Source organism: Cricetulus griseus (genome assembly GCF_003668045.3).
Source record: "Cricetulus griseus strain 17A/GY chromosome 1 unlocalized genomic scaffold, alternate assembly CriGri-PICRH-1.0 chr1_1, whole genome shotgun sequence".
Taxonomy (NCBI): domain Eukaryota; kingdom Metazoa; phylum Chordata; class Mammalia; order Rodentia; family Cricetidae; genus Cricetulus; species Cricetulus griseus.
Window position 1 is genome coordinate 41,153,485 of NW_023276807.1, and position 20,164 is coordinate 41,173,648.

At 39.5% G+C, this 20,164-nt stretch overlaps 1 protein-coding gene across 1 annotated transcript in view; it reads left to right on the top strand.

Annotated features, from left to right (window-relative positions):
* Nucleotides 1-20,164, top strand: part of LOC100750743 (cytochrome P450 4V2) — a 34,042-nt gene that overhangs the window by 5,227 nt on the left and 8,651 nt on the right. The window contains exons 3-7 of the mRNA XM_027391159.2: nucleotides 4,961-5,046; nucleotides 5,725-5,915; nucleotides 6,225-6,294; nucleotides 14,325-14,451; nucleotides 16,374-16,559. Coding sequence (XP_027246960.1) covers nucleotides 4,961-5,046; nucleotides 5,725-5,915; nucleotides 6,225-6,294; nucleotides 14,325-14,451; nucleotides 16,374-16,559 — 660 coding nt within the window. The remainder of the gene's footprint in view (nucleotides 1-4,960; nucleotides 5,047-5,724; nucleotides 5,916-6,224; nucleotides 6,295-14,324; nucleotides 14,452-16,373; nucleotides 16,560-20,164) is intronic.

Below are 20,164 nucleotides of genomic sequence, written 5' to 3' on the forward strand. Positions count from 1 at the left end.
ATACTTGTTCTCCTTTTGAAAGAAGTCTTCTGAGAGAGATTTCTGTTGTTGTTGTTGTTGTTGTTTGGGAGTTTTAGTGTTCTGTTTTGTATTGGAAACTAAATCTAAGTCCACTGCATATCATACAAATGCTCTTCCTTTAAGGTCGATGCCTTTTTCTTTTTTTTCTAATTTTGAGAACCTGGGTTGCCCAAGGTGGCTTTGCACTCATGCTGTAGCTCCAGGCTACCCTTGAAATTGTAACTCTCCAGCCTCAGCCTCCTGAACAGCTAGTGCAGAGGCCCTGCACCAAACCTAGTATACCAGACAATTTTAAGAATCCAAAATTCATACCTAATAAAATAGGTGTGTTTCTATCATGGTTTTCAGAGTCTCCTATTGTATCAGTGATAAATTTATTACCATACTGAGGATGTAGAGCACAAGGAAAAGAAACTAAGCCTTGGGTTGTTTGCCCAGTAGCAAGCCCAGAATATTCTCAAGTGATCTGACTTGATGTCTGGAACAGAAGCTGTCTTAGTTATATTGCTTGTAATTAAATACCATGACCAAGTTTAATTTGCAGCTTATAGTTTCAGAGGGCCAGTCTATGACTATCATGTCAGGGAAGCAGCAGGCAGGCAGACATGGTGCTAGTAGTAGCTGAGAGCTCAAATCTCACTACACAAAAATTAGGTAAGAGAACTAACTGGAAAATGGTATGGGCTTTTGAAACATCAAAGTTAAACTTCAGTGTCACACCTCATTCTACAAGGCCACACCTCTTAATCCTTTCTCAAACAGTTCCACCAACAGGAGACCAATTATTCAAATATATGAACACACACACACAAACTTACACATACATACATATATACATACACACATATATCTATATGTATATCTATATCTCTATATATGGACCATTCTCATTAAATCACCATAGAGGATATTCTGTCCATTAAACAGTACAGTGAATATGGTATTGAGAAGGAATGAGGAAATTTTGTCTTAATCATCTCTTATAGGATTGTCATAAAGTAAAAAAAAAAGTTTTTCTAACCATTTTGACTCAGAATAGCACATAAAGCCACAACCAGATATTATGTCTGCCCACATGCTTCTTTCAATATTGCATGTGTGTTTTTGTGTGTGTGTGTGTCAGAGAGAGAGAGAGAGAGAGAGAGAGAGAGAGAGAGAGAGAGAGACTATGTAGTGTGTTTGTAAGTGTGTGGGTTGTGTGTGTGAGGTGTGTGTGTATGGGGGGTGTAGATGTGTGTGGGGTATCTCTGTGTGTATGTGTTGCTTTCAATGTTTTGTTGCTTTCAAGGAATGGTTTTAGGTCTAGTTACTATATCTTAGGCACACATAAATTGTTCTTAGTCAGAGGCATGAGTGGGCTACAAAGAAAAAACAGGAACTATGGTACATTCAAGCAATGCAATTCAGTGAGCTTATAGGAGTTAATCACATTGGGAATCCAAAGTAGAGTAAGATTCATTCCATTGTTTCTTTCTCAAAAGTCCAGTCATTCTAAACAAGCTGAATGTACAGCATATAAGCAGAATAAAAACATAGTCATAAATGATCTCAGGTCACATTATTAACTTGTTACAGATGGAGTGAAAGTGTGATTTGTAATGGTAAGCTACAGGCAGCATTCTCAGAAAAATTATTCCTACAGTCCTACTTCCTTAGGTGTATCAATTAAGGGCCACACCAATCAAAGTGGATGCTGATGTAGTGGTTGGTAATAGTGGAGTATGTTGGAGCAGTGGAATGAATTAACATTACTATAGTCTTAGTGATTCTTGGAAAAGGTGGAATGCTTCTTAAACTCAGGACAGGGGCCCTCTTCTGCAGTCAGGTTGTCTTCTGGTGCCAGACCACAGGGCTTTTCCCAGTCATACTGAGGAGCAGAGATGGTCTGTTAGGACAAAGCAAAGACATAGCCATAGATTCAATTAATGGGTGGAATAGGATGTAGCTATTTGGGGAGCTCTTGAGGAAGTTTATATAAAACCATGTGGGTTTTGTTCTTTTCTTTCTTTCATTTTTGTTTTTTGTTTGAGACAGGGTTTCCCTGTGTAATAATCCTGGGTGTCCTAGAAGTAGACCAAACAGGCCCCAAACTCACAGAGATCCATCTGCCTCTGTCTCCAAAGTGCTGGGATTAAAGGTGTATGCCACCACTGACTGGCTTGTTTTGTTTTTTAAACTTCTTGCTTCTTAATGATAGTTTCCCACAGGTGTCAGGGAAGGAAACTGAGAAATAAAGGAATCCTTTAGTCCCCTGCTTTCATTTTTGTATTTGGCAGTTACATGGAAATTTCCAAAGTTGGCAAAGTGAGAGACAAGTTTTAGGACCACCAGTAGGGTGTTAACTGTTTTAACTCTTTTGTTTAGGGACCCTGTTACAGAGAAAGTAGGCAATAATTATCTAGAAATAGTTTCAACAGATTCATGGATTTGTGTACTAGTAAAGATAAAGCCTGAAGAAGTATCAATGCAAACATGAACAAATTTAAAAGATCCAAAGAAATGTATGTGAGTTATATTTATTTGCCAGAGATCATTAGGATAAAAACCATGGGAGTTAACTCATCTCGGGGTGGTGGTGCCCAGTAACTGACAGTTGGTACAGGATTGGATGATTAGCTGAACCTGTGTCTGTGATAATTGAAGTCATTTTTGTAAAGCTTTAGCTTCTTGGTAAAAGAAGGAATTGGAAGCAGGGAGCCTGTTGAAGAAAAGGTACAAATAGATGTCAGCAAGATGGTATCCTTCTGTGTGGGGCTGGCACTCCTGTATGGACTGAATAAGAACATGTTGAGCTTGTCTAGTGATGACAAGGAGTCTAAGGTATGAACCAAGGTGGCTTAAAATAAAAGTGGAGTGGCTTGAGTCACACAGTGAGACTCTGTTAGTAGATTGACAGGTTAGTTAGGGAGTTATCAGGAAGCAGAAAAGGCAGCCTGCAGTTTTGCCCATTGGGTGGCAGTTCCTATAGGGTTTACAAGAGAGTGCCATAGTCCAGCACCATAGTGTTAGGCAATGGCCCCTTTTGTCTGATAAAATGGTCAGTGCATGAGAAATAGGATGATTATTTATGGGAGAAAAGGCCTGAATGGAAAGGGATTCAATTTTACCTGTAGTCTTTATAGGAAAGAGGTGAATAGAAATTTGTCTCCCAAGTCCTGTAAATGTTATTTTTTATTCTTCTGAGGTCTATGGAAGAAAGTGAAAGTTGCCTTGAGATATAGAAGGATGGGTGGTTTTGGTCCAGCCTTGCTGAGTGAAAGTTATTCTTTGTTAAGTTTTTTAAATATATGTATTGGGAAGAAGAAATAGCCATTCTAAAAATGCCTGCAATGGGGGTTCACTGTCCAATGGCTGCTGTAAGAGGGAAGAGGAGTGTTAGAGATAAATAAATAGAGGGGGTAGATCTCATCATTGACAAGAAAGTGGATTGTTATTCCAAGGCTCAGGCTACTAGCTGTGTCATCCAAGGTGGATGTTGTCACCCAAGGTTAATTTAAGTCATTGCCCTCTTTAAGAGACATAAAAGGGAATGGCAGAGCTGCATTGGGAGTTTCCAAGGAAGGTCAAAGTCAACTGACATTGCCTAAGAGCTGTTAAAGAGAATTTAGCATTATCCTTTGGGGCAGGGTGGGGGACACTTGTAATAGATGGGGCATAATAAAACCAATAGTCACAATGTATCCAAGATAGCTGTATGGAACAGTTTGCTGAATTTTGTCTGGGGCAAGCAGTAAATGAAAGTTCTATCATGAAGCTTATAAATCGTTTAAAACAACTAGATATGTGTCTTCAGTAGGGGAATCTAGTAAGATATCCTCCATGTAATTAAGTATATATAAACCTTAGGACATTTGCTTCAACTGGGGTGTACTGCTTTATTTGCCCACCATTGACAGAGGTAGGGGTATTTACCTTATTGAAGGAGGACTTGCCAGTGAAACTGAGACATAGATGTTAGGTAACTGAGAATGAGCTTTTAAAAGGCAAATTTTTCTATATCATCGATGTGTAAAGGAATAGTAAAAACAAACAAACAAACAAAAATCCTTAAATAACGTTTGTTTTGAAGGACCATGGCAGGAGAGGGAGTTTGGTGGACAGGTGACCACAAGTCTACTGCCAGAACTTGATTAATATTGGGGACATTATTTTAAGCCCTTGTGTGGTTTGCATGGTTTATTTATTAATTAGGCTGCTGGCAAATTGTTGAGCCACAATTTCCAAGTGTCCTTTTTAGGTTACCTTTTTTTAGAAGGGGATTAAACAGACTTAAAAAAGCTTTTAAATATACATCCACAGAGAAACATCATGCCCATCCTTCACATCCAAGGTTGTGGCAAAGCCACTGTTCCCAGGTGAAGACAAGCCTTTAGCTCTGGATGAACTAGTAGGGCAAGGTTGGGTCTAAAAGGATAGAGGATAAGGCCAGGAAGTGTATGTTGTTTAATAGGAGGTAGAATTAGTTATTGGTTTTTTGTAAGTTCCCTCTTTTCTCTTGATAAAGCTGTGTACCTAGTCTAATTGGCTTCAAAAAGTGAAATTTTTTCCCCAAGTTTCTGAACCAAGAGTCCCATAGTCAGGGTACGAGGGACAATATTTCTGACTAATGTTTAAAAGCCGTAATGCCTTAGGTCCATCCAGTTCCTTTAAGTAAAGTGATTAAGAGCTGTGCCTAAGTTTAAATTCAGGAGACTAAGAACTCCCCATAGTGAAAACAAGAGCCAAAGGCAATCAAGGGATTCACCTATTCATTTCCCTCAGCTCCATTTAGTCCCCAAGCTTGGATGACAATTTATTTGTATATTTGAAACTCTGAGCAGATTTCTTTTAGGCAAAAGAACTAAATGAATCACAAAGAATAATAAATGTTGATAAAATGTTGCCAAAGTTCTTATATTGATGATGTCTAAATCCTTGTTATTTTTTATCTCTTCTTAAGGTAATTTTGACCAGTTCGAAGCAAATTGATAAATCATTTATGTACAAGTTCCTACAGCCATGGCTAGGACTAGGACTTCTCACAAGGTAAGGCACTGTCTGATATTTTTTTGATAGACAATTGTTCAGATGTCTGGTAGCCTCCAGCTATGGTAATAGACAGTTCCTAGCTAGGCATGCCTATAACCGGAATTTATGAGTCCATAAGTGGAAAAAAGCACTCTCAGAATTAGGAGGTCTGCAATACAGTGAAAATGGGTGATGGAGGGAACCCTTGAAAAGGTGGTGGGACAGCCAGACAGCCGCAGATACTTACATAAATCAGCCTTTGTCTGGCATCTGGAAATATGTCTCTTCCCCAAAAGTAGGCTCAGACAGGAACAGGCACTTAGTAAACTGTTTTTCAGGATTCAAACAGTAGACATTAAGGTCGAGTCACAAAGCATATGGGTGTCTGAAGACTGAGGCTTAGGGGACAGGCTGATTTCAGAAATTCATCTTAGAAATGAACAAAATATTCTCAACATTTCCTACCTTATGAAACTAATTTTAGCTATTAATTTCATAGAATGAGGTCCAGGTATTGACACTGTGGGAATAAATAAAACCATCATACATATGTGGCTGCCTTTCTCTTCAAATGAGATCATTGCGATGCTGGGGATGAGGCTATTTTAGAATGGTGTTGACTGGGCTGGGCTCACGGCTTGTGCGCCTGGTTCTCCTCCTCTTTAGTTTATTATGGTGTGTTTGTTGTGCTTGCAGTACAGGGAACAAGTGGCGCTCCAGGAGGAAGTTGTTAACGCCCACATTCCATTTTACAATTCTGGAGGATTTCTTAGATGTCATGAACGAGCAAGCGAATATATTGGTTGATAAGCTTGAAAACCATGTCAATCAAGGAGCATTTAACTGCTTTGTTCACATCACTCTTTGTGCTTTGGATATTATCTGTGGTAAGTCTGAAGGGTTTATGCTGTGAGAATGAAATGGTCTGAATAGAAAATAAGATCCCATGGGAGGGACAAATGAGGGGATTGGTTGGGAAGGATCCAGGATCCTTCAGAGTAATGTTATTGTAAGACTCTCCCCAAGAAGCAGCAGCCATTCCTTGGGGGTGGGGGTTACCAAAGCAGACACTGTGTCACCTTGCCTGGAAGGTCAAAGGGAAGGGATGACAGGAACTGTAAATAGGAGGTTCAGAAGGGAAAAGAAGAAGACATAGAACAATGGTGTAAACTCTTGATTCTACCTCTGTGTTACAGAAACAGCTATGGGGAAGAACATTGGAGCTCAAAGTAATGATGATTCCGAGTACGTCCGTACAGTATATCGGTAAGTGTGTGTGTGTGTGTGTGTGTGTGTGTGTGTGTGTGTGTGTGTGTGTGTGTGTGTGCGCGCGCGGTGCGCGCGTGTGCGAGGGTGTGTTTTTTTTTAATATTTATTCATTAGTTCTAGTTAGGGAATAAGCTTGTTTCACATGTAAGTCCCTTCTCCCTCTCCCTCCTCTCACCCCCATCCCTCCTCCCCGACCCCAAGCCACCCCCCACCCCATCCACCCACAACTCCCCAGGAGGCATAGGGCCCTCAACCCTCAACCGGGGCTCTGCAAAGTCCACCAAAGCTTCCTGTGCTGGGCCTGGGCCCTTCCCCATGTGCCCAGGGCCAGAGTGTATCCCTTCATGTGGGATGGGCTCTCAAAGTCCCTTCTTGAACCAGGGAAAAATACTAATCCACCACCAGAGGCTCCCTGGAGTGCAGAGGCCTCCTTATTGACATCCATGTTCAGGGTCTGGATCAGTCTTGTACTGGCCTCCCCGACAGCATCTGGGGTCGATGTGCTCTCCCTTGTTCAGGCCAACTGTTCCTGTGGGTTTCTCCAACCTGGTACAGACCCCTTCGTTCTTCATTCCTCCCTCTCTTCAACTAAATTCCCGATTTCAGCTCAGTGTATATCTGTGGATGTCTGTCTCTGCTTCCATCAGCCACTGGGTGAGGGCTCTAGGATGGCATAAAGAGAAGTCATCAATCTCATTTTAGGGGAAGGGCTTTTAGGTTATCCTCTCCACCATTGCCTGGATTGTCAGATAGTGTCATTATTGTAGGTCTCTGGAGATCTCCCTGGTTCCAGACCTCTTCTCGCACCTATAGTGGCTCGCTCTGATATGGTATCTCTTATCCTGATCTCTTTCCTCTATTCTTCCCCCAACTCAATATGTCTGCCCCTCCATTTCCTCTCCTCTCTTCCTCTTCTCTTGCTCTTGTTGCAGCATTTCCTTCCCCCCACCCTCATGCTCCCAATTAGTTCAGGAGTTCATGCCACTTCCATTCCTGGGGACCATTTATCCCTTAGAGTCCTTCATGTTTCCTAGTTTCTTTGGTGAAGAGGATTATAGGCTGGTAAAACTTTGCTCTATGTCTAAAATTCATATATGAGTGAGTACATACCATGTTTGTCTTTTTGTGACTGGGTTACCTCACTCAGGATGGTTTCTTCTAGTTCCATCCATTTGGCTGCGAATTTCAAGATTCCATTGCTTTTATCTGCTGAGTAGTACTCCATTGTATAAATGTACCACATTTTCTCAATCCATTCTTCAGTTGAGGGGCATCTAGGTTGCTTCCAGGTTCTGGCTATTATAAACAATGCTGCTATGAACATGGTTGAACATATGTCCTTGTTGTATGAACATGCACTATTTGGGTATATACCCAAGAGAGGAATGGCTGGATCTTGAGGTAGACTGATTCCCATTGAGCAACCGCCATACTGATTTCCAGAGTGGTCTTACAAGCAATGAGGAGTGTTCCTTTTTCTCCACATCCTCTCCAGCATAGATTGTCATTGGTATTTTTGATTTTAGCCATTCTGACAGGTGTGAGGTTTTGAGTTGCATTTCTCTGATGGTCAATGATTTTGAGCACTTTCTTAAGTGTCTTTCAGCCATTTCAGATTCCTCTGTTGAGAATTCTCTATTTAGTTCTGCACCCCACTTTTTAATTTCATTGTTTGGTGTTTTGGTGGCTAGCTTCTTGAGCTCCTTATATATTTTGGAAATCAGTCCTCTGTCAGATGTGGGATTGGTGAAGATCTTTTCCCATTCTGTGGGTGGTCGTTTTGTCCTACTGACTGTTTCCTTTGCCTTGCAGAAGCTTCTCAGTTTCAGGAGGTCCCATTTATTAATTGCAGACCTCAATGTCTGTGCTACTGGCGTAATGTTCAGGAAGCAGTCTCCTGTGCCAATTTGTTCAAGGGTAATTCCCACTTTCTCTTCTAGAAGATTCAGTGTGGCTGGATTTATGCTGAGATCTTTGATCCATTTGCACTTAAGTTTTGTGCATGGTGACAGGTATGGATCTATCTGCAATTTTCTGCATGTCCAAATCTAATTGAACCAGCACCATTTGTTGAAGATGCTATCTTTTTTCCATTGTATAGATTTAGCACCTTTGTCAAAAATAAGGTATTCATAGGTGCATGGGTCAATATCAGGGTTTTCAATTCTATTCCATTTGTCTATCTGTCTATTTTTGTGCCAATACCAAGCTCTTTTCAGAACTATGGCTCTATAGTAGAGCCTGAAGTCAGGGATGGTGATGCCTCCAGAAGATCCTTTATTGTAAAGAGTTGTTTTGGCTATCCTGGGTTTTTTATTTTTCCATATAAAGTTGAGTATTGTTCTTTCAATGTCTGTGAAAAACTGTGTTGGGATTTTGATGGGGATTGCATTGAATCTGTAGATTGCTTTTGGCAGGATTGCCATTTTTACTATGTTAATTCTACCTATCCAAGAGCATGGGAGATCTTTCCATTTTCTGGTATCTTCTTTAATTTCTTTCTTTAAAGTCTCAAAGTTCTTATTGTACAGGTCTTTCACTTTTTTGGTTAGTGTTACCCCAAGATATTTTATGTTGCTTGTGGATATTGTGAAAGGTGATGTTTCCCTGATTTCTTTCTCATTGGATTTATCATCTGTATATAGTAGGGCTACTGATTTTTTTTTAGTTAATTTTGTATCCTGCTACCTTGCTGAAGGTGTTTATCAGCCATAAGAGTTCCCTGGTAGAGTTTTTCGGGTCACTAATGTAAACTATCATGTCGTTCTGCAAATAGTGAAAGTTTGACTTCATCCTTTCCAATTTGTATCCCTTTGATCCCCTTTTCTTGTCTTATTGCTATAGCCAGAACTTCAAGTACAATATTGAAGAGATATGGAGAGAGTGGACAGCCTTGTCTTGTTCCTGATTTTAGAGGAAATGCTTTGAGTTTCTCTCCATTTAGTTTGATGTTGGCTATTGGTTTGGTGTATATTGCGTTTATCATGTTTAGATATGTTCCTGTTATTCCTGTTCTCTCCAAGATCTTTATCATGAAGGGATGTTGGATTTTGTCAAAGGCTTTTTCAGCATCTAGTGAGATGATCATGTGGTTTTTCTTTTTCAGTTTGTTTATATGGTGGATTACATTGATGGTTTTTCGTATGTTGAACCATCCTTGCATCCCTGGGATGAAGCCTACTTGATCGTGGTGGATGATTTTTCTGATATGTTCTTGGATTCGATTTGCCAATATTTTATTGAGTATTTTAGCATCGATGTTCATGAGGGATATCGGTCTGTAGTTCTCTTTCTTAGTCATAGCTTTGTGTGGCTTGGGTATCAAAGTGATTGTAGCCTCGTAGAAAGAGTTTGGCAATATCCCATCTGTTTCTATTGTACGGAACAGTTTGAGGAGTCCTGGAATTAGTTCTTGTTTGAATTTCTGGTAGAATTCTGCAGTGAAGCCATCTGGCCTTGGGCTTTTTTTGGATGGGAGGCTTTTGATGACTGCTTCTATTTCATTGGGGGTTATAGGTCGATTTAAACTGTTCATCTGATCTTGATTTAATTTTGGTAAGTGATATTTATCCAGAAAGCTGTCCATTTCCTTTAGATTTTAAATTTTGTGGAGTACAGGTTTTCAAAGTATGACCTGAAGATTCTCTGGATTTCCTCAGTGTCCGTTGTTATATCCCCCTTTTCATTTCTGATTTTGTTAATAAGCATGCTCTCTCTCTGCCTTTTGGTTAGTTTGGCTAGAGGTTTGTCTATCTTATTGATCTTCTCAAAGAACCAACTCTTTGTTTCATTGATTCTTTGTAATGTTTTCCTAGTTTCTACTTTGTTGATTTCGGCTCTCAGGTTGATTATTTCCTGGCATCTACTCCTCCTTGGTGAGTTTGCTTCTTTTTGCTCTAAAGCTTTCAGTTGTTCTGTCAATTCTCTAATGTGACTTTCCTCCAGTTTCTTCATGTGGGCACTTAGTGCTATGAACTTCCCTCTTAGCACTGCTTTCAGAGTGTCCCATAAGTTTGAGTATGTTGTGTCTACATTCTCATTAAATTCTAGGAAGTCTTAAATTTCTTTTTTTCTTTCTTCCTCAACCCAGGAATGGTGCAATTGGGTGTTATTCATTTTCCATGCTAATGTAGGTTTTCTGCAATTCGTATTGCTGTTGAATTCTAGCTTTAATGCATGGTGGTCTGATAAGATACAGGGGGTTATTTCAATTCTTTTGTAACTGTGGAGGTTTGCTTTGCTGCCAACTATGTGGTCAATTTTTGAGAAGGTTCCATGTGGCGCTGAGAAGAAGGTATATTCTTTTGTGTTTGGATGGAATGTTCTATAGATATCTGTTAAACCCAGTTGGGTCATAACTTCTGTCAGATCCTTTGTTTCTTTGTTAAGTTTCTGTCTGGTGGTCCTGTCTAGTGGTGTAAGGGAGGTGTTGAAGTCTCCTACTATAAGTGTGTGTGGTTTTATGTGTGGTTTGAGCTTTAGTAATGTTTCTTTTACAAATGTGGGTGCTTTCGTATTAGGGGCATAGATGTTCAGGATTGAGACTTCATCTTGATGGACTCTTCCTGTGATGAGTATGAAATGCCCTTCTTCATCTCTTTTGATTGCTTTCAGTTTAAAGTCTAATTTGTTAGATATTAGGATTTCTACACCAGCTTGTTTCTTGAGCCCATTTGATTGGAAAATTTTTTCCCATCCTTTTACTCTGAGGTATCACCTGTCTTTGAAATTGAGGTGTGTTTCTTGTAAACAGCAGAAGGATGGATTCTGTCTTCGTATCCATTCTGTTAGCCTATATCTTTTTATGGTAAGTTAAGACCATTGACATTTAGGGATATTAATGTCCATTGTTCATTGGTTCTTCTTTGTTTTGGATTTATTGTTGGTGGTATCATTGCATGTGGATTTTGCCCTCCTGTTTCTTTTTGTGTTTGGTAAAATTTGATTATCTATTGCCAGTGTTTTTGTGAGTGTAGTTATGTTCGTTGGGTTGGAGTTTTCTTTCCAGAACTTTCTGTAGTGCTGGATTTGTGGATATGTATTGTTTAAATCTGTTTTTGTCATGGAATATCTTGTTTTGTCCATCTATAGTGATTGAAAGTTTTGCTGGGTACAGTTGTTTGGGTTGACATCCATGCTCCTTTAGTGCTTGTAGGGTATCTATCTAAGACCTTCTGGTTTTCAAAGTTTCCATTGAGAAGTCGGGTGTGATTCTGATAGCCTTTATATGTTACTTGGCCTTTTACCTTTGCTGCTCTTAATATTTTCGCTTTATTCTGTAGATTTGGAGTTTTGATTATTATGTGTTGAGGGGGACTTCTTTTTGTGGTCCAGTCTGTTTGGTGCCATGTAAGCTTCTTGTACTTTCATAGGCATATCCTTCTGTAGGTTGGGAAAGTTTTCTTCTATGATTTTGTTGAATATGTCTTCTGTACCTTTGAGCAGTGTTTCTTCACCTTCTTCTACACCTATTATTCTTAGGTTTGGTGTTTTTATGGTGTCCCATATTTCCTGGATATTTTGTGTTAGGGATTTGTTGGACTTGAGGTTTTCTTTGGTTGATGAATGTATATCCTCTAGCGAGTCTTCAGTAGCTGAGATTCTCTCTTCCATCTCTTGAATTCTATTGGTTATACTCACATCTTTAGTTCCTGATCATTTATCCAGCCTTTCCATTTCCAGCATCGCCTCATTCTGTGTTTTCTTTATTGTGTCTATTTCAGCTTTCATGCTTTGAACTGTTTCAAGAGCTTCCTTCACTTGTTTGGATGTTTTTTCTTGGCTTTCTTTAGATTCTTTAAGAGATTTGTTTATTTCTTGAATTTTTTGGTTTGTCTTTTCTTCCATTTTGTTTAATTTTTTGTTTGCTTTTTCTTCTATTTCTTTAAGGGATTTTCTTGTTTCCTCTTTAAAGGTCTCTATCATCTTGCTGAGAAAAATTTTGGGGTTCATCTCATATTCATGCTCTGTGTTGGGCTTTTCAGATCTTGCTGGAGTGGAGTCCCTAGATTCTGGTGGTGTCATATTGGTCTTTCTGTTGTTGAGTGAAATGTTATTCTGTCTTCTTCCCATATCTTCTTTTAGTGGGTGCAGGTGGGGTCTCTCTATCTCCTCTTGTGACCCAGTGGTGTGTGGGGGCCAGGAATTCAATGTTCACAACTCTGGATGGTCTTGCCTCTCTTGGTAGTCTCCTCACTAGTTCTGGGTCGGTCGGCGGAATGGAAGAGTGGGGTGCTAGCAGATTCAGGGAGCAGGGAGTTCCTCCCTGCCTGGGTAGGTCTACTCCAAGCTGGCAGGCGCAGGCGGGGGCGGGGCGCTAGTTCCTGGGTCAGTTAGCAGAATGGTGTGTTGGGTCTTTTAATTTGCTTTAAAATTGCTATTGATTTGGACTTTGAAACCATCAATAATCACTAGTCCCACCTATCTGTGTGGTATTTTGATTGTGTCTGACGTGACAATTTTAATTTCACTTCATAATATAGGCATCAACTTTAGGAACAGGAAATTGTTGTGAATTTAAATTGTAGTATATCTGAATGCTACAGAAATTTAAAGTCTCTAATTGTACTATGCTACCAAATGGCAAAAGAAAATTATAAACAATCCTAGTAGCATGTCAACTATTAGTATATATCAGATATTTGCATGAACACTCTATAACAGTTCTCAACCTGTAGGTTGTAACTCCTTTGGGGGGTCAAACGGCCCTTTCACAAGAGTCACATATCAGATAGCTTGCATGTCAGATATTTATATTATGATTCATAACAGTAGCAGAGTTATAGTTATGAAGTAGCAATGACAATGATTTTATGGTTGGGGGTCTGCACAACATGAGGAATTGTTAAAGGTGGCAGTATCAGGAAGGTTGAGAAGTACTGCTCTAGATCTATACCACAGTGGTTACCACTGTTCTATGTATGCTTTCCTTTTTTATTAGGAATTTTTAAGGACCATTTATTTTCTTCCATATCTTCTGCATTGAGTAAGTGCTGATTTTGCAATTGAGGCAATCTTTTTTTTTTTTTTTAACTTTAAAAGTACTTGAAGTTATTCACCTATTAAGAGATGGGGCTAGGATTTGATTTTTATTATCTTAATTTATTGCTCAATTAATTTCATCCTAACAAATATTTACTGAACATCTATGATCAGTCAGTCATCATATATTACCAGTTGGCGTTAAATTGACACAGACAACAGAATAGTATGGGAGATGCCCATTGAAGCAGAAAATATAAATTTAGGAATTTTAACAGTTGTTGACAAAGAAAAGATCAAGTTTTTATCAGTTTGCAAAACATGGATATGTCCTGGAATAGTGTCCTGTAAAGGCCCCCTTAACAGCTGTCACTTAGACTGTCCTAAAGGAGACTGAGCAGAGGTCTGTCTGCCCTGTCACTTAAAATGAGAATCCGGGACTAGAAACAGCTCTGTGACAGATTGCTGCTTAATGTGCAATTTCTTGTAAAGACTGCTTATTTTTCTAAATCATATTTATCTAGTGTGTGTGGGTGCCTGCATATCACAGTTCACATGTGGAAGCTGAGAACAATTTGTAGACTCTGGTTTTGCCATGTGTGTCCCAAGGTTGGAACTCAGGTGACCAGGCCTGATAGCAAGTTCGTTTACTTGCTGAGCCATCTCACTGGCCCCAGAATTTTTAATGTCTTAAGAAGAGTGACGGAGAAAGAGCATAGCACATAGAGTCAGATTTTATCTAAACCTTTGCTACAAGTGCCCTGACATTTCTGGGATGTAAGCTTGCACTGTAGAAATAGAAGCACTGACCAGAGGCCATCTGCAGTTTTCACCATGGATTTTTCATTTCTCTAGTACAATCAATATTTGCTTAAGACCCATAATATGTGTAGTAATCTATTGTTTCCCCATTTAGCATTAAATATGGATCTCTATTAGCCTTGAACACTAATCAGTATCATTTCATTTATTACTATTATCAATGCCAGGTTTCAAAGGTCATGAGATAACATTTCTGATATAAGGTACTATTATCCTGTTTATAGGATGAGCGATATGATACATCGTAGAATGAAGATGCCCTGGTTTTGGTTTGACCTTTGGTACCTTATGTTTAAAGAAGGACGGGAACACAGAAGGGGACTCAAGAGGCTACATACTTTCACCAACAATGTAAGTTGTGTGAGTGCGTTTGTGTGTATGACACTGTGTGCGTGTGTTAAAATATACAAAGCATAGAATCAAGTGAAATTAAATGACTTCACAATGTTGTGCAGTTATTACCAAATACTAGAATATTCCTAACTCTAGGATTTTTATGTTTTTTAAAATATACCCAAATGTAGGACCATGGAGTAGAATATTTGTTTCATAAAAGTTAAATAAAATAGTAATGCCAAAAATGATCAATTACATTTAAATTACATATTCAGCTGGCATTAGTGAAATATTTGCTGAGTGTCATGCACTGCACCCAGTGTTGGAAATAGAGAAATTAATTAGACAAGCATGCCCCCCCCCATATTAGAGAACAGTCTAGGATAGAAGGTTACCCATAATCAAAATTACAGAATTTTCTATAGATTTAGAACACTTATTAACAAACAGGGTTCTGGATGGAGGAGGAAAGGGGCAGAGATCTGTGCACATGTCTCTTGGGAAATGTTTGGGGAAGGCAGTAGTTCTCACATGAGAGGACATCTAACACAGCACATAGCATAATTCAGTGAAAATTAATTGGCTAGTACTATTTTCTTACAAAATGAAAAATAAACAGGTGATAGGGGTTTTGTTTTAAACATAAGATATTCATCTTTGGCTTGAAGACATGTTTATCAAAAAGCAAGGCTTAATTGAAAATACAGAACAAGTCGCAATGAAATTTTCGCATTAAAATATATCTTTTCTTTGCTGTAATTTTTGCTTAAAATATATTGGGATTGCTTTTTTGTGATAGGGACAAGCCACCAAGGGGTCACGTGATTAAGACAGTGGATGTTAAGTGAATGAGATGCTGCCTTGAGTTGCCCACAGTATAATCACCAGGTAGCAGCAGGAGGAGAAGCAGTCACACTGTATAATTACAGTTTCCCTCTGAATGTAACAGTATCAACATCAATGAAAATAATGGATTCCAGACTGAATAGACAATGCCGTTCATTTTGCAAATATTGAATAATATATATTGTGACATAAACACTTATTAATTCTATAAGAATAAAAGAAAACATAGTATTTCTGAGAATACTCATTTAAGCCTCTTCATAGGAGCCTCACCCAATTATAAACAGGAAAAGAAAATACTCATGAGCACAGCAGTGTATGGAGTGCTTTTGTTGTTATTATTAAGATGTATTTAAGGACTCTGCTCCCCAGTGTTCTTATTCAGGGTGGGGGAATCAGCCCACAAAGGCAGACTCTGCTAAGTGGATGGTGGTACTTGAGATTGTGGGGGAACATACTAAAATGCAAATACAAAGCATGTCAGGTGATAAATGAAGTGGGGACAAACGAAGGAAAGTCAGGCACACAGAGAGTGTTAGGAACAGAGATCTCTTGTGTGTGTATCACCTGAGACCGGAAAGTGGCATAGGATCCAGTCATATGATCACTCAAGGGTAGAACATTCTGGGCTCACTGAAGAGCATGTAGGGTGAACCGGTTCTTCAACTATTGGTTCATTAACTTGCTATTTCCTTTCTCCATAACTAGATGTAATCACCAACAGGGATCTAGAATTAGTGTATTCTGTAACTGTGTCCCCTCATTAGTTCCCTCACATCTCTAGGGGACTGCTTAGTAGACAGAGACTCTATTCCCATGTTAGAAAGATTGCAAAAATAGTATTCAAAATTACAGGTTTGTCCTAACATTAAATTTGTATTTAATAGTTTCACCACATGACATAGTGTTAACCAGAGGCTTGGTTGCTTTTTCACGAGAGCCTAAGTTGTCACTGAAATAGAAAGAACAGGAAAAGTTTGGGAGAGAGGGCAATAAGTTAAAGTAGCCAGCATATTTTCATAGAAAAAAATGTTCCAGTAAACCTTACCAAAAGTGCAATTTTTTTATTTGACATTATTTAAATCCTACAGGTCATTGCTGAACGGGTCAGTGACATGAAGGCAAAGGAGGACTGGACAAGTGCTGGCACTGGTTGTGAACCCTCCAAAAGTAAGCGCAAGGCCTTTCTTGACTTGCTTTTGAGTGTGACTGATGAGGACGGAAACAGGTTAAGCCATGAAGACATCCGAGAGGAAGTTGACACCTTCATGTTTGAGGTAATTTTTGTTGCTAGGGAATTTTCATTATTGAATCATTTCACAGCCCAGGGTTTTACTGTGGTGGAGACACCTGCTTAGCACGCTCAAGAACTAGGTTCTATCCCTAGCACCACAACAACAAACAAGCAAAAAAAAAAAAAAAAGTGAGGGGAGTGGCTACAGAGATGACTCAGATGGCTGTTCTTCCAGAGGACCCTGGTTCAAGTCCCAGCACTCACATGGCAGTTCATCACTGTCTGTAACTCCAGTTTCATGGACTATGGTACCCTCACACAGACATACATGTAGGAAAATCGCCAATGCATATAACAATAAAAATTTAAAGGCAAAACCAAAAACAAAACAGCAACACCAAAAAAGCAACTCCACAGATAGGGAACCATGGAGATGACTAGACTAGCAAAAGTGTTTGCTATGGAGCTTGATGACCTGAGTTGAATCCCTGCAACCAACATGGGAGAAGGAGAACTCTAACTCCTACAAGTTATTCTTTGATTTCCACACATGTGCCCTGCCATAAACCACACACACACACACACACACACACACACACACACACACACACACACACACACACAATTTAAAACACTCCCAGTTTCAATGATCACTAGAATCACAAGCATAGATTTTAAAAATCAAACACTAAAGCAGCTTAGTATAACTGGAAAAATTTAATATCATCTGAAATTATAAAATTTAAGAAAGGGATGATGATAGAAACATTTTTTTTGCTAAGAAAATTTAAGGGCCTGAAGACTTTCCCCAAGAAGACACAAAACCCCATGTTGTCCTCAGTTCCCTATGATGCTTCTTGCTTCTCTTAACCTCCCCAAACCGGTCCATTTCACTCCTTTTAAATTCTGGCGCTTACTGATGTGAGTTGCTTTAGACCAAGAGAATCTAACCAGTTTGTGATTCTAATGGGATTTCTGGGATTTTAGTATTTCTTAAAAACACTTCTTGCAAAAATGCTTTAAATATCATATGAATATTACCAAGAGTGGAGCTTTCTGCCTGTGTGTTGCAAAAATTAAAGTTTTAGAAAGTCCTAAGATGTAGCCACAGCCTCTGAGTGGAGGGAAGGGAAACCGTGCATGGACTTCCAGAGGGTCCTAGAGTGCTGAGCATCCACTTGCATTGGCTGCTCTGCCTCCAGTCCTCTGCCCATACTACTTATTTTGTTGAAACGTTTATTTCATTTTTAACTGGGAAATAACCATTGTTTATAGTTCTGGAGTCCAATGTGATGCTTTGATACAGGTGTGCATTAGGAAATGTGCACATCATGTCAATTAACAAAGCCATCACCTTCACATATGTACCTGACTCTGGAGTGAGGACATGCAAAATTCACTCTTTTTTATTTTTATTTTTTTCCTTTTTTATTAGAAGGAAAATTATTTTACATGTCAATCCCAGGTCCCTCTCCCTCCCCTCCTCCCCTGACCCTCCCCCCAACTAATGCCCCACCTATCCCATACCCTTTCTGCTCCCTAGAGAGGGTGAGGCCTTCCATAGGAGGTCTTCAAAGTCTGTCATATTCTTTGGGATAGGGCCTAGTCCAAACTCCTCGTGTCTAGGCTCAGGGAGTATCCCTCCATGTGGGATGGGCTCCTAAAGTCCATTCCTATGGTAGCAATAAGTACTGATCCACTACAAGAGGCCCCATAGATTTCTAAGTTCTCCTCACTGACACCCACATTCAGGGGTTCTGGATCTGTCTGGGGGACCAACAGTTTTCTCCTGTTCAGGTCAGCTGTTTCTGTGGGTTTCACCAGCCTGGTATGGACCCCTTTGCTTATCAGTCCTCCTTCTCTGCATCTGGATTTCAGTTCAGTTCAAGGTTGAGCTGTCGGTGTCTGCTTCTACTTCTGCCAGCTGCTAGATGAAGGTTATACGATGGCAAATGAATTAGTCATCAATCTCATTATCAGGAGAGGGCATTTAAGGTAGCCTCTCCTCTATTGCTTAGATTGTTAGTTGGTGTCATCTTTGTAGTTCTCCAGACATTTCCCTAGTGCCTGATTTCTCTTTGAATTTATAATGTCTCCCCTTATTATATTGTCTCTTAACTTGCTCTCTTCTGATCTTCCCTCAACTCAACCTCCCTGTCCCATCATGTCTTCCTCATCTCTCCTCTTCTCCCCTTCTCATTGTCCTAGTTCCCTCTCCCCTCCCCCCATGCTCCCTTTCCCCTTCTCCAAGGGACCATATATGTCTCTCTTAGGGTCCTCCTTGTTTTCCAGCCTCTCCAGCACCCTGGGCTGCAGGCTAGCAATCCTTTACTCTATGTCTAAAATTCACATATGAGTGAGTACATACAATGCCTGTCTTTTTGTGACTGGGTTACCTCCCTCAGAATGGTTTCTTCTAGTTCCATCCATTTGCCTGTGAATTTCAAGATTCCATTGCTTCCCCCCCCCCACTGAGTAGTACTCCATTGTGTAAATGTACCACATTTTCTCTATTCGTTCTTCAGTTGAGGTGCATTTAGGTTGTTTCCAGCTTCTGGCTATTACAAATAATGCTGCTATGGACATAGTTGAACAGATGGGATGCAGGGTTGATTCAACATTCAAAAATCTATCAATGTAATCCACCATATAAACCAACTGAAGAGGAAAAACCACATGATCATCTCACCAGATGCTGAAAAATCCTTTGACAAAATCCAACATCCCTTCATGATAAAGGTCTTGGAGAGATCAGGAATAACAGTAACATAGCTGAACATAATAAAAACAATATACAGTAAGCCAACAGCCAACATCAAACTAAATAGAGAGAGACTCAAAGCTATTCCTCTAAAATCAGGAACAAGACAAGGCTGTCAATTCTCTCCATATTTCTTCAAAATTGTCCTTGAAGTTCTAGCTAGAGCAATAAAACAACAAAAGGAGATCAAGGGGATACAAATTGGAAAGGAAGAACTCAAGCTTTCACTGTTTGCAGATGATATGAAAGTCTGCATAAGTGAACCGAAAAACTACCAGGGAAATCCTACAGCTGATAAACACCTTCAGCCAAGTGGCAGGATACAAGATTAACTCAAAATTCACTCTTTAGAGCTATACAACACATTGTAACTAATTATAGCCCACCAAGATAGATCATGTGTGATAGATCATGACAAGTCACTGCTTACACCTGAGAGTTTGTGCCTTTTGAGGAACTCTCCTTCCTTTCTTCCCCAGCCACCAGCCACAGCCTCTGGTAACTGTCATTCCACTCTGAATGCCTATGAGTTAAACTATTTTTAGTTCCTCCATGTTAGTGAGATCATGTGTTATTTTTCTTTTTGTCCTGACTTATTTTACTTCCCATAATGCCCCGGGAGTCATCTATGTTATCACAGATAACAGGATTTCCTAATGTTTAAAAAGAGAATGCATACTATTTTATTATGCATGCCCTACAGTTTTAATATCCAATCACCTGTTCATGAGCAGCCCTGCTGTGCGTTCTCAGAAAATAGGCAAACCAATCCTAAAATTTATATAAAACCAGAAAAGATACCGAAAAACCAAAAGAATCTTGAGCCAAAAGGAATAAAAGAGTCATATTGCTTATTTTGAAATTGCACTACAAAGCTATAGTAATCA